The sequence below is a fragment of the Balaenoptera borealis genome, assembly GCF_965194805.1.
Source record: "Balaenoptera borealis genome assembly, chromosome: 1".
NCBI lineage: Eukaryota > Metazoa > Chordata > Mammalia > Artiodactyla > Balaenopteridae > Balaenoptera > Balaenoptera borealis.
This window is the reverse complement of record NC_138860.1, coordinates 172,548,622-172,563,190: the sequence shown is the minus strand read 5'-3', so window position 1 is coordinate 172,563,190 and position 14,569 is coordinate 172,548,622. Positions and strand designations below refer to the sequence as shown.

At 40.2% G+C, this 14,569-nt stretch overlaps 1 protein-coding gene across 1 annotated transcript in view; it reads left to right on the top strand.

Annotated features, from left to right (window-relative positions):
* The window catches only part of FAM76A (family with sequence similarity 76 member A), a 28,754-nt gene extending 15,674 nt beyond the window's left edge, over positions 1-13,080 (top strand). The window contains exons 6-8 of the mRNA XM_082348640.1: positions 6,485-6,620; positions 10,161-10,262; positions 10,792-13,080. Coding sequence (XP_082204766.1) covers positions 6,485-6,620; positions 10,161-10,262; positions 10,792-10,878 — 325 coding nt within the window. The 3' untranslated portion in view covers positions 10,879-13,080. The remainder of the gene's footprint in view (positions 1-6,484; positions 6,621-10,160; positions 10,263-10,791) is intronic.
* Positions 13,081-14,569: the final 1,489 nt, after the last annotated feature.

Genomic DNA, 14,569 nt, shown 5'->3' with positions numbered 1-14,569 from the left:
GGTACACAGCGACTATGAAGTAGGCTTTTTCATTAACTTGATTTGAGACTCTGCAAGCTGTCTTTTTAATGCTAGTATTAGTGACTTTAAACTTCTTGAATTGATCCTTCTAGAAATGCTTAATTTAGATATTCTGATTACGTAGGGGAAGGAACCATAAAGACCATCTTTCTGGTCAGCTTTATTGTTTGTTCTCTGAGCAGCTAGTTTGACCATTCTGAAGAAAATAAGATGTGGCACTGATTGTCCCATCACCTCTGCCAGGATGCATGATCCTGTAAAAACTACTTTTTAAAGAGTGAACCATTCTGAATGCCCTGCTTTATAAAGGCCTAAGCCAAGACCCACAGCCTTTAGAGTCATCATTTCTGTTTTGTGCTATTTGTGACGCAGGCTGTGTTTGAATGACCTGGAAAAAGCTCATTTAGTTTAACCTTTAGTTTAACCAACAGTCCTTAAAGTTTGCCTTCTATTAGCTCATTTTGTTCTTGAGATACTGCCACTATTCTTGCTGACTTTTGCTATGGATACACCAAGCCAAAGACTTAAACTTTCTGCTCAGTGTTTTATTGCATCCAGTTACCAGCAATGATTGTTTTCCTCAAGTAGGATGCCAATCCTTAACTTAGGTTGCATGGTCTTTCATAATGTCCTCTGGGAAAGATCTTTAAAAATAATTTCTTCTTTAAATGTACATGGTAATTAAAAAAAATAACTTATCCTGGGCTTCCCTGGTGGCGCAGTGGTTGAGAATCTGCCTGCCAATGCAGGGGACACGGGTTCGAGCTCTGGTCTGGGAAGATCCCACATGCCGCGGAGCAACTGGGCCCGTGAGCCACAATTACTGAGCCTGCGCGTCTGAAGCTTGTGCTCCGCAACAAGAGAGGCCGTGATAGTGAGAGGCCCACGCACTGCGATGAAGAGTGGCCCCCGCTTGCCGCAACTGGAGAAAGCCCTCGCACAGAAACGAAGACCCAACACAGCCAAAAATAAATAAATAATTAAAAAAAAAAAAGCTTAAAAAAAAAAACTTATCCTAATAACTTGAAAATTTGGAAAAATTTTTGCTGCTGCCAAAAAAATTATTTTCATACATATACAAGTTCCATTTGAATGTTCCTGCATTAGCAATCTTAACAATCTATTCCACTTGTTTGCATTTCTGTCTTTTAAAAGTTCATATACCAGGTAAATTACATTTTTCCTTTTCTTTTTACTTTTTGTGGTTTTTTTCCTTGCTTTTCCTTCACTTTGAAAACATTCTGACAAGACTTTTTTTAACAGTCCTTTTTTTAATGTCATGCAAACCAAAAATTTTTTCCTGAGTATCCATTTTTAATTCAGTTCTATAGTAAATGTTACCAGTTTTGTTTCTTAACTATCTATTGTGACTGCCTCCCAGTTTTTAATTAATCACAATCCACTTTGCTTGTCCCACTCTTAAAATATCCATATACTTTTTTTTTTAACATGTATTTTACTTGTATTTTTTACAATGTTGTATTAGTTTCTGCTGTACAGCAAAGTGAATCAGCCACACGTAATATCCATATACTTTTAAATTTATGCTTTTATTCTTTCATTTTTATCCCCTCATGTCTTCTGCAGGTTGCTCTGTAACAGTTTTCCATTGACCTTTCTATACTACCATATTCTCCTCTCTTATTTTTTTTTTTTTTGGCCGCACTGCACGGCATTTGGGATCTTAGTTTCCCAGCCAGGGATGGAACCCGCGCCCCCTGCAGTGGAAGTGTGGAGTCGTAACCACTGGACCATCAGGGAAGTCCTCTTATTTATTTTTTAAATATCGAGGAATATTTGATTATTTTTTCTCTTCTTTTTCTTTATTTATTAGCCTTCCATATCATACAGAGAGAACCCATTACTTTAGGGTTTTTTTTTAAATAAAACCATTTTTCTCATGGTTTTATACTTATAAAATGCCTTAGTCTTTTTATTTTTTAGTATCCTATAAAATTCACAGCCTCCATCTCAATATTTTATAGTTTGTCGAAATTGTAACAAAAACTCTTCAATTTGAAGAAAATCCGAGTTCATTTCTAGCTTTCCTTCCCTGAGAAATGCACTTTTTGATCATATTTGTTTATTGTTCTATGGGCAATAAAAGCAGTGGGTGACCTCCAGGCACACCTTGTGGTTTATTGTTTCTAAAGGACATTCTTTTCCTTTCCCTATAGTTTTATTTTATTCTCCCTCTGAAATATGCCTGAAAGATTAGACTTACTCTGTGTGGCCTTTGAGGACAGACCCAGGACTAATGGATGGGACTGATAGGGAGGCAGGTTTTGGCTCAACCTGAGGAAAGATGTTCTCTTAAGCTTTTGGAAAAGACAAGAAGCTTCCTGGAGAAACAGTGAGTTCCCTGTCTTTGGAGGTATTTAGAAGGAGACTGGATTTGATTTTCTGCCTCGGTAACCTAGCCATCTTTTTTCATTTTGATACCCAGCAGTCCTTATTAATCAGGAGTTACAGAGTTAGAGAGGTCAGGACCTAACACAGGAAAGACAACTAGTTTTGTCAACGATTTATTGGTATAGGAAGAATCCCCCCTCAAGAAGCAGGTAGAGCCAAAGCAATCTTGAGTATGAAGAACAAAGTTGGAGGTGTCACGCTTTCTGATTTCAAACTGTACTACAAAGCTGCAGTAATCAAAACAGTATGGTATTGGCACAAAAACAGACACATGGACTGATGGAACAGAATAGAGAGTCCAGAAATAAACCCACACTTATATGAGCAATTAATCTACAACAAAAGAGGCAAGAATATATAGTGGGGAAAAGACAGCCTTTTCACTAAATGGTGTTGGGAAAATTAGACAGCTACATGCAAAAGAATCAAACTGGACTACTTTCTCACACTATTTACAAAAATAACTCAAAATAGATTAAAGACTTAAATGGAAGACCTGAAAGCATTAAACTCCTAGAAGAAAACATTGACAGTATGCTCTTTGACATTGGTCTTAGCAATGTTTTTTGGATATGTATCCTCAGGCAAGGGAAACAAAAGCAAAAGTAAACAAATAAGACTACCTCAGACTAAAAAGCTTTTGCACAATGAAGGAAACTATCCATAAGATGAAAAGGCAACCCACTCAATGGGAGAAGATATTTGCAAACGATATATCCAATAAGGGGTTAATATCCAAAAATGCACAAAAAATTCATATATCTCAACATCAAAAAAGCAAACAGTTCTATTTAAAAATGGGCAGAGGGGACTTCCCTGGTGGTGAAGTGGTTAAGAATCAGCCTGGCGGGCTTCCCTGGTGGTGCAGTGGATAAGAATCTGCCTGCCAATGCAGGGGACACAGGTTCGATCCCTGGTCTGGGAAGATCCCATGTGCCGCGGAGCAGCTAAGCCTGTGTGCCACAACTACTGAGCCTGTGCTCTAGAGCCCGTGAGCCACAACTACTGAGCCTGTGTGCCACAACTACTGAAGCCCACGTGCCTAGAGCCTGTGGTCCACAACAAGAGAAGCCACCCCAATGAGAAGCCTGCGCGCCTCAACAAAGAGTAGCCCCTGCTCTCCACAACTAGAGAAAGCCCATGCACAGCAATGAAGACCCAACACAACCAAAAAAAGAAAAAAAAAGAATCAGCCTGGCAATGCAGGGGACATGGGTTCAAGCCCTGGTCCAGGAAGATCCCACATGCCGCGGAGCAACTAAGCCTGTGCACCACAACTACTGAACCTGCACTCTAGAGCCCGCGAGCCACAACTACTGAGCTCACGTGCCACAACTACTGAAGCCCGCCCGCCACAGAGCCCATGCTCCACAACAAGAAAAGCCACCGCAATGAGAAGCCCACGCACCGCAACTAAGAGTAGCCCCCGCTTGACACACTAGAGAAAGCCTGCATGCAGCAACGAAGACCCAATGCAGCCAAAAATAAATAAATAAATAAACAAACAAACAAATAAAGTTTATCCCCCCCCCAAAAAAAAAAATGGGCAGAGGGCCTGAATAGACGTTTTTCCAAAGAAGACATACAGGTGGCCTACAGTCACATGAAAAAATGTTCAACATCACTAATCATCAGGGAAATGCAAATCAAAACCACGATGAGATACCGCCTCACACCTGTCAGAATGACTATCAGAAAGACAACAAACAACAAGATGAGGATGTGGAGAAAATAGAACCCTTATGCACTGTTGGTGGGATTGTAAGTTGGTGCAGCCACTAGTGTGGAGGTTCCTCAAAAAATTAAAAATAGTACTGCCATATGATCCAGCAATTTCACTTCTAGGTATTTATCCAAAGAAAACAAAAATACTAATTCAAAAAGATATATACACCCCAACGTTCATTGTAGCATTAGTTACAATAGCCAAGATAATGAACACAACCTAAGTGGCCATTGATAGACAAATGGATAAAGAAGCTATGATGTGTGTGTGTGTGTGTACACATACACACACACACACACACACACACGCACACACTGGAATATTACTCATCCATAAAAAATGAAATCTTGCTGTTTGCAACAATATGGATGGATCTAGAGGGTATTATGCTAAATGAAATAAGTTGGAGAAAGACCAATACTGCATGATCTCATGTATCTGTGAATCTAAAAAACAAAACAAAGCAAAATGAAAACATGCTCGTAGGTACAGAGAACAAACAGGTAGTTGTCAGAAGGGTGGGGGTGGAGGATGGGCAAAATAGGTTGAAGGAGATTAAGAGGTATAGACCTCCAGTTATATAATCAGTAAGTCACGGGGATGTAATATACAGCATAAAGAATATGGTCAATAATATAATAATGTTATATGGGGACAGATGTTTACTAGACTTACGGTGATCATGATATATGCAAATGTCAAATCATTATGTATGAAACTAACATAATACTGTACGTCAACTATATTTAAGTTAAAAATAAAAGAAGCAGGTAGAGCAGAGTATTAGGAGCTGTGAGGACAAGAAGAAGTTATTTATACTAGCCCATTACTCCATTTCATTTGTTGCTCTGGTTATGGGTTTACCTAGATTCTGTTGGGTTGAGGGAAGACAGTCCCTTGGTGAGCATGAAGACTGGTGGAGACAGTGATGGGTCCTTTCAATATTTTCTCCTGCATGCCTTGTTTTATTATTTTACATTTACTTTTTGTTACCCAGTAATTCTGCATGTTTATCAGTTAGAAAAGCAGTTATCCATTCTTCCTCTGACATTCTTCTCATATGCTTCGTGTAGACTGAGGGGGAATATTCTTATCAATGGAGTGTGTCTTCCCATTCTAGCCATAGAAATGTTTGACTTGGTAACTATGAGGAAGTTTGTCCAGTGGTTCACCTTGTTATTTGGAGTTTCTACCTGTGTAGAGAATTACTAGTTATTAGATGTTGTTTAAGATGTAGGAAATAACCAACAGCAAGGGGTATCTAGAGTAGTTGCTATATTGATATAGGGAGTTGGGAATCAGTATTGCAGTATCCATTAGGAAAAACAGGTTTGTGTTTTACTTTAAAGGTTGCCCTGGGAAAAGTAAAGAGCTTCCTTTGGGAAGTCTGTAGAGAAGGGCAGGAGTTGACTCTTTTGGCAGTGATTCCTTAACTTGTTTGGGTCTAAGACACCTCTGACCAGCCTAAGAAAGCTATGGATCCTCACCCTAGAAACCATCCATTGTATGCATACATAGAACTGTACATACAGTTTCAGAGCTTTACAGATTCCCTGAAACTTGTCCTGGTTAAGAGACTCTACTAAAAGGATGGAGTTCACCTGGTACTTGACGAAATGTAGTGCTCAGAGACTATTACTGGGAGGAATCTGTTGAAAACCCCAGGTTGTGGTGTGACTTTGCAGTGTGCCACCTCTTTGTTCTTTTCCTAACTAAATATCGCAGAATTCTTGATGTTGGAAGTGGCAATGAACAGGCCAGTTGTAGTGGGGGAAGTTAGCTTCTTTCCTATTAATTTCATCTTCTTTCTATCACTTTTTAAAAAGACTGCTCCTGGGGTGGAACACAGCAGCTGCACCACATCATGGGCTTTGGAGCAGAAAACAATGAGTCAGAAACTCTATGGGGAGCTTTAAAGAAAAACACATGAACTTACAATTGATAATTTATCCAGATTCTAGGGAAATTACCTAATCACAAAAAAAATTATGACTCTCACCCATAAATAACCGGAGATCTTCAATGAACCTGGAACAGAATATCCTTGGCTCTTGTGAGAAGGCATTTATTTCAGTTCTGAATGTGAGCAAAGATGCTGCAGGAATGCTGCGGGTTGTGGCTTTGGTTGGTATAGTTATCTGATGGCCACCTTGCCTGTGGAGTTTAGCAAATACTGTCAAGTCAGGTGTGTATTTTGCTTGATGCTGGGAATTCAAGTAGTTGCTCCTGCTCTTGCACTTGCAGTCAAGTGGCTACGATGTGAACTCAGGTAGAAAAAAGTTTATCAATCCAACTGATTTTTTCCCCCTCCATTTTTCCACTCAGCTTTTCCCCAGACCTGGCTCTGGACTCACCAGGCACTGACCACTTTGTCATCATTGCCCAACTGAAGGAAGAAGTAGCCACTCTGAAGAAGATGCTGCATCAAAAGGATCAAATGATTTTAGAGAAAGAGAAGAAGGTACTGTTTAGTTAGTGCTTCTCAGGTCAGAGTGAGACAGGTGGGTAAGATATGTGGTGCAGGGCATGATGCTAACTGTTTTTTTGTTTTTGTTTTTTTTATAAATTTATTTATTTATCTTTGGCTGCGTTGGGTCTTCGTTGCTGCGCGCGGGCTTTCTCTAGTTGCGGTGAGCAGGGGCTACTCTTTGTTGCGGTACATGGGCTTCTCATTGCGGTGGCTTCTCTCTTGTTGCGTGGTTTCTCTCTTGCACACGGGCTTCAGTAGTTGTGGCATATGGGCTCAGTAGTTGTGGCTCGTGGGCTCTAGAGCGCAGGCTCAGTAGTTGTGGCGCACGGGCTTAGTTGCTCCGTGGCATGTGGGATCTTCCCGGACCAGGGCTCGAACCCGTGTCCCCCTGCATTGGCAGGTGGATTCTTAACCACTGCGCCACCAGGGAAGTCCCAAAAGTTGATTTTTCTTTCCTGCATTTGGAGGAAGCTTCCACTTCTAAGGGAGGACCGATGTTGACCAAGCTTACAGAGATGATGTGTAAAACTATAATGTCTGCCTCTTTTTTTTTTTTTTAATTTTTTAAAAAATTTATTTATTATTTTATTTATTTATTTTTGGCTGCGTTGGGTCTTCATTGCTGCACGTGGGCTTTCTCTAGTTGTGGAGATCGGGGGGCTACTCTTCGTTGTGGTGCGCAGGCTTCTCATTGCAGTGGCTTCTCTTGTTGCAGAGCACGGGCTCTAGGTGCGCGGGCTTCAGTAAGTTGCAGCACATGGGCTCAATAGTTGTGGCTCGCGGGCTCTAGGGCACAGGCTCAGGCTCAGTAGCTGTGGGGCACGGGCTTAGTTGCTCCACGGCATGTGGGATCTTTCCGGGCCAGGGCTTGAACCCGTGTCCCCTGCATTGGCAGGTGGATTCTTAACCACTGTGCCACCAGGGAAGTCCCAAAAGTTGACTTTTCTTTCCTGCATTTGGAGGAAGCTTCCACTTCTAAGGGAGGACCGATGTTGACCAAGCTTACAGAGATGATGTGTAAAACTATAATGTCTGCCTCTTTTTTTTTTTTTAATTTGTTTAAAAATTTATTTATTATTTTATTTATTTATTTTTGGCTGCGTTGGGTCTTCATTGCTGCATGTGGGCTTTCTCTAGTTGTGGAGATCGGGGGGCTACTCTTCGTTGTGGTGCACGGGCTTCTCATTGCAGTGGCTTCTCTTGTTGCAGAGCACGGGCTCTAGGTGCGCGGGCTTCAGTAAGTTGCAGCACACGGGCTCAATAGTTGTGGCTCGCGGGCTCTAGGGCACAGGCTCAGTAGCTGTGGGGCACGGGCTTAGTTGCTCCACGGCATGTGGGATCTTTCCGGGCCAGGGCTCGAACCCGTGTCCCCTGCATTGGCAGGCGGATTCTCAACCACTGCGCCACCAGGGAAGCCCTAATATCTGCCTCTTAATTCACAACTATAATGTCTGCCTCTTAATATAACAGAGTACTACTCTTCTCAGCATAAGCTATCGAGGAAGCTTATAATCAGAGGGTGCTGAATGAGCATGGAGTTGGGACAAGAGGAAGTAGTTACACAATTGGAATTTTTAGTGCTCTCAGACTAGGGGAACCTGATGCCTCCGTCTCTATTATTGAGATGGCTGTGTCCAGGGGACAGTAATACTCAAAATATGTGGACCAGGTCTCTTTCCTCCCTGGACAGTGTTCAGGTAGGCCTTCCTCTGTGACTACATCACTTTGTTTCTATTGCTGACATCTCCCTTCCTGAGTGACCTACTCTTTGAGCTCATTAATATCTTCAGTAAAGCCTTATTCTGGTCTAAGAGTCATCTTCCCCTCTTTAGGGGAATTTTTTATGTCTTTGTTCTGATTCATATCTATTATTTCTTATTTTCAGATTGTTAGAGAATATCTCATTTTTGCCTTAATATTTTAATAACAATAAAAATAATAGCTAACTTTTTTGGATGCTTACTGTGTGCCTGACCCCATTCTAAGTGCTTATATATACTAACTCATTTATCCCCATAACAACACTTTGAAGTAGGAGTTATTATTATCATCATTTCATAGATGAACAGTAAGTACCTTCAGTATTTTCCCCCTTAGGGTTCCAGTCCCTTCCTCTAGCTCTGTTTTCTTCCTGAGGCTGTATGTTGTTTTGCACTGTGTTTGGAATGCTATGATTCATTCTGAATGGCTAACAAAGACATTTATAATGTTAAAATCTTTACGTGCATTCTTTGCATCTGATTTCTACCTCATCTTACAGATGAGGAAGTGGACCCAAGAGGATTAAACGACCAAATTAAATGTCCGAATCAGGCAGAACAATGGAATGAACCCAAATCTTTCTGACCCTACTGTTTCTACTGTGCTATGTTTCTACTCTGCTAGTAAGGTGGAGATTCATAGGAAGAGACCAATATTCTTTCCAATTTACTGCATGACTGTCAGATGAAAGCAGGCCCAAGTATATTTTCTTCATGAACTAGATCAGAATGACACATAAAAGGATTTTTGCAAAATAGAGACAAAATGAACACTTGTTTCTAGTGCTTTGCAATTGCGGGATCTTAGTTCCCCCACCAGGGGTTGAACCTGGACCAGGGCAGTGAAAGCGCTGAGTCCTAACCACTGGACCGCCGGGGAATTCCCACAAAGTTAGGGTTTTAGAAGGAGCAAAAATGAGTAGTAGATTATTTCCCATAACTTTCAGGATCAAGGTCACACTCTTGGGTTGGAACACAGGCTCTTCCACATCATGCCTGCCTATCAGTAGCCTCATCTCCTGACACTCTCATCAGTCATTTGAACAAGCTCTCAATTATCTCGCACTCTGCCTGTGCCCATACTGTTCCCTTTGCTTGGATGCCCTTTTCCTTACCTCATGTGCCAGTTGCTGCTTGTACCTCAAAACTCAGCTCACACATCACTTCTCTGATTTAGATACCTCTTCTCTGTGTTCCTTGAATAGCATAGTCAATAGAAGAAGGCCTGGAGTTTGAATTCTAGCTCTGCTACTTGCTAATATGTATGATCTTGGCCACTTTACTTAACCCTTTCTAAGCCTTTGATGTTCCCATCTATAAAATTGGAAGAATAACATTACTCTCCCACAGGGTTATCATAGGATTGAATGAAATAATATAATCAAACAGTTTGCCTGGAACAAGGTAAAAATTCAGTAAATGGCAGCAGCTGTTATTCTCATGGCTTCTCTCAAACTGTCAGTCATATTTGTTATAATCACTGATTTATTTGGAGGTATTTGAAAGATTATTGCATATATTAAATACATGAAATATCTAAAACCTTCTAGTAAGTGGTTAAGTATCAAACATGCTATTTCAGGATTTTGTGTAATTTTCAGGAAATCATTAGAAAAAATAGGGTACACAGTTCCCTGGCTTTGATTTAGGTATGAATCTTAAGGAGAGCCCTGGATTTCATTAATTTGGGAGACCATTTAGCGCTCTGGTACCAAAACATTTCTCATTGCACTGAGATTTCTTCTGGTCACTCTGCCTTTTTTTCCCTCAGATCACGGAGCTGAAGGCTGATTTTCAATACCAAGAATCTCAGATGAGAGCCAAAATGAACCAGATGGAGAAAACCCACAAAGAAGTTACAGAACAATTGCAGGTGACTCTGCCTATTTAATATGGTAACTCTGGTTTATTTAACTGATGGTATTTTAAGTGATCATCTCTTAGATTTCTTTTTTCTCAGAGAATTGACAAATCACATTAATCCACCTTATAGATGTCTTTTAATATTTTCTCTTGGATGTGTTCTGATCTTTTTCCCTCAAAAACAGTGGAATTAATAAATGTGTTCTTTGATTTTTGGATAAACCAGATGTGATTCCAGATGTCTGAATTGTAAATTCTGTTTATCCAGCACATTAAGGCACTCCATGGTTCGTTTGTGTTTCATAAAACATCCTTTTGTAATAGTGGATCCCAGGAGATTGAAGTACACTGATTAATCTCCAGCAAATACTTTCTTCCCTCTGAACCAAACCCTAGAGCTTTCTGTTGTTTTCTGTCTCTAGAATTTGTTCACCTCTTCCTGACCTCTGCATTGTCTCCCTTAGCATCTGCATGAAAAACATAGCCTATCCTGCTAAAATGTCTTGCGTGTACTGATTTTTTTTTAAATTTTTTTTAAGGCCAAAAACCGAGAGCTCCTGAAGCAGGCAGCTGCCTTGTCCAAGAGCAAGAAGTCAGAGAAGTCAGGAGCTATAACCTCTCCATGAGAGACCACAAGGACGCTCCTGGCAATAGCAATGGATTCCTGGGTTAGGGTGGCAACGTAGCTGTTCTCTGGGAATTTCAAGCTTTCTTAAGAAATCTGTTTTATTATAGTTATCCTTCTTTGTGCGATTGCAGTGGGGCTGAGTGGAAACACCTGGTTTGTGCTGTATTATGACTGCATGCTTGAATGTTTGGGGTTTCAGGCTCTCTCTCTCTCTCTCTCTCTCACTCTCTCACACTCCCCTATCTACCCCCAACCCTTCTCTCAGTACTACTGTCTCTCTGTCTGTCTCTCTTTTGTTACTTTTTTTTCTGTGTGTGGTGGTCACTGCTCAGTGTTATGTGCAGAATGGTTTTTTTTTTTTTTTTTTTTGGTCCATCATTGCATCCTGCCATACCCATGAGCAAATAGTTGGCATTAATTACATATCACTGCCACCCTCTGAACTTTGAAAACTGCCACCTTAAGACTTGGTACAGTGGAAGAGAATTTTTCTCTCCAATAAACCTTTTGCTTCAGGGTATACTCTTGGGTTTTTTTCCAGGTATATTAAGTATGAACTTTGTACTATGTATAGCCAGAGTTTTATTTATTTTTTAAAAAAAGAAACTTTTTCTTGATAAAGGAGTAATGGTAGCCTAGCTTGTTCTTCTTGTAAAAGTGATGCCTCTTAAAAAAAAGTCCTACTCTCTAGCGTTTAGTAAAAGAATCAGATCTTTTCTTTTTTGTTACCTTGGAGTCTTAAAAACTGATTGCTAGGGTGAAACAATTCAATATGTAAGTATGGAGTTAAGTGCCTTTTGGAGGATTTCTTGGAAGACCATGTAAGAAGATACTTAAGGGAGGTAGCAAAGATTTGGACAGTCTGTCTTTCTAAGTAAAGGCAGAAAGAAGGGTTGTCCAGGTTGTACTGGACACTTCTCTCCCCCACCCCTTTCTTGATTGTTTTACGTGACTGATTTTAAATTCTCACACTGCCACCTCTTTTTAACAAAATGCCCTTTACTTATATCAGTTGTCATACTGGGCCATTTTCAGGTAACTTTTTTTTTTTACATGATTCAAAATGGGATAATATTCAGACTACAGAGCATTTTGGAGGTTAGTATGAGCTGCTTCAGTACGGACTGTAAGTCCTGCTGGGAGAATGATATCACTGTACCTTTTCCCCACTCGTCGTCACCCACCCCAGCCTGTACACTCCCTGCCTTTCATGGAAATGTGTTGAAAACAGGTGCTTCTCAAAAGCAGCTTGGCCGCAGCCTGAACTGTGTCCTGTTTTCCCTTCTTGACCCAATAGGCACATGGATTCTCTTTTCCAGGTGAGAGGATAGATTTGCTTTTCTAGCCGTACTCTCAGGTCCTCTAGATGATGTTTGTGAAAGGAACTAGAGATGTGTAGTGTGCCATGAAACAGTAAAACTAGCTACCTTGGAATCATTAATGTAGGGGGTGGTACTAGAGTTAGAGGTAATCATAAGGGCAGATGACATTTGTACCTCAGTCTACCAAAAGTGTAGCAGTAAGTTTAACTTGCTAGGCATTTCCTAGGAGCAAATGCTTCTAATTTGTGAGCATTCTCACAAGTGGAGCCATGCACATAATTGGACAGAGATGTGGAAATGAGTGGCTTCCTTCTGGTAAGAGGAACAATGGACCATGTTACTTATCTATCACTCTAGTAGAGGATGTAATTTTCCCTTCTAAGCAAGGGAAATGGCAGTGCTAAATAGTTTTGTAACTTTTTGAATGAGAAACTTTTAGGTAAAAAACTGTCAGATAATATTTTCAGATGCATTTACATTGACTATGGGGAAAAGATTGTGAAAAAAGTTACAGTCATTTTTTTTTTTAATTTTAAAGACTTGAGAAATTCTGTTACATGAAGTGACAATGTAAAAACACATTTAGTTTTATACTAAATCTTTTTTTAAGGTCTTGGCATTTAATATAAAGCAAATCCACACATTTTCTAACTTTCCACAAGTTCCAAAAAGGGAAGGAAGAAACCTCAGTCTTGAAATTTTGGTTTTTAAAAATCATGACACTGTTTTACCATGAAATTGAGTAGCTAACTTTTGGTAACACCTTTTGTTTATTTGTATGTTTGTAATAATGGACCTTTTAAAACACAGGAATGTTTTGGTTTGTACAGACTTTGAAAAATGTGTGTTAATAAAAATTCATATTGACTTAAGTATAATTGTTTTTTTTTTTTTTTTCATTTATTTCTTGCTGGTTCACCAACAGACATATCCCATAATCCCCTTCAACCTAGAAAAGAGTCAGTTTGTCTTGCTTGTAGAATTTAAACAATTAAAAACCTAACAGTGCTAATAGGGAGTTTTATGTCTGTCAGAGAATAAAATCATTCTCTTTCTTCTTTGAGTTTATTTATTCAGTTTAAGTGCTTGCTTTGTTATAAGCACTGGTAGGCAATGAGGATACAGCAGTGAAGACAATTGACAAAGTTACTCTCCTCATGAGGCTCCCATTTAATGGAATATTGGACAACACCATTGTTCCTTGATTTTATATTTACCATTATTACTCAAAATTAATATGGGATGAATCTTTATAAGGTATGAGTGAAAGGTTTTTGAGATGTCCTCTCAAGGAGAGGAATGTATTGGTTTGAAACGTTGGTGCTAGTAGGTTTCTAAATAACAGGTGCCTTTCAGACATTATCACTGTCACATCCTGGTCATTCTGTTCTATAGGTGCAATGACAACTTATTTTCTCTAAATAAAGATAGTTTTATAGGTGCTATGGTCTGAATGTTTATTGCCCCCCTCCTCTCCGCCAGATTCATATGTTGAGATCCTAACGCCTAGAGATGGTAGTATTAGGAGGTGGGGCCTTTAGGAGGAGCTTAGGTTCTGCCCTCATGAATGGGATTAGTGCCCTCATAAAGGATGCTCCAAAGAAATCCCTTGCCCCTTCTACCATATGAGGACAGAGCCAGAAGGTGCCAGCTATGAATCTGGAAGAGGGCCCTCACTAGAACGCGACCATGCTGGCCCCTTGATCTTGAACCTCCCAGCTGCCAGAAATGTGAAAAATAAATTTCTGTTGTTTATAAGCTACCCAGTCTGTGATATGTTGTTATAGCAGCCCAAACAGACTATGACAGTAGGTTATGTTTATGACCACATTTATTGTGTGAATTACCTTAATTTATCCATTTACACAGCCGTATAAACCGCTGTAGGGGAAGAATATAGTATAAACAGAGAAAGATACCATCTAGTTATTCAGGAAGTTCTTCAACCACTCTAAATAACCTTAAAAGCAACTTAGCAGGATTTTGGTTGCATCCTTTTCAGTTTAAGACCATGTGTTACCTGCAGTATAGCTATCTTCAGCTGACGGTCAGTTTGAGGATTTTGGGGGAGGGGCCGTTTTCGGGAAGGTCCAAACTGTCAGGACCAACAGAGTGTTGTGGTTATTATTCCTGCATAACAAATTACCCCCAAATTTAGGTGTTTGTTTTTTGTTTTGGCTGTGCCGGGGGCTTGCGGGATCTTAGCTCCCTGACCAAGGCAGTGAAAGCACTGAGTCCTAAGCACTGGACCGCCAGGTAACTCCCCAAAATTTAGTGTTTTAAAACAACCATTTTAATATGCCCACAAACTCTGTTGATCAAGAATTTGGACAGGGCACTGTGGGGACGACTGGTCTTTGTTCTTTA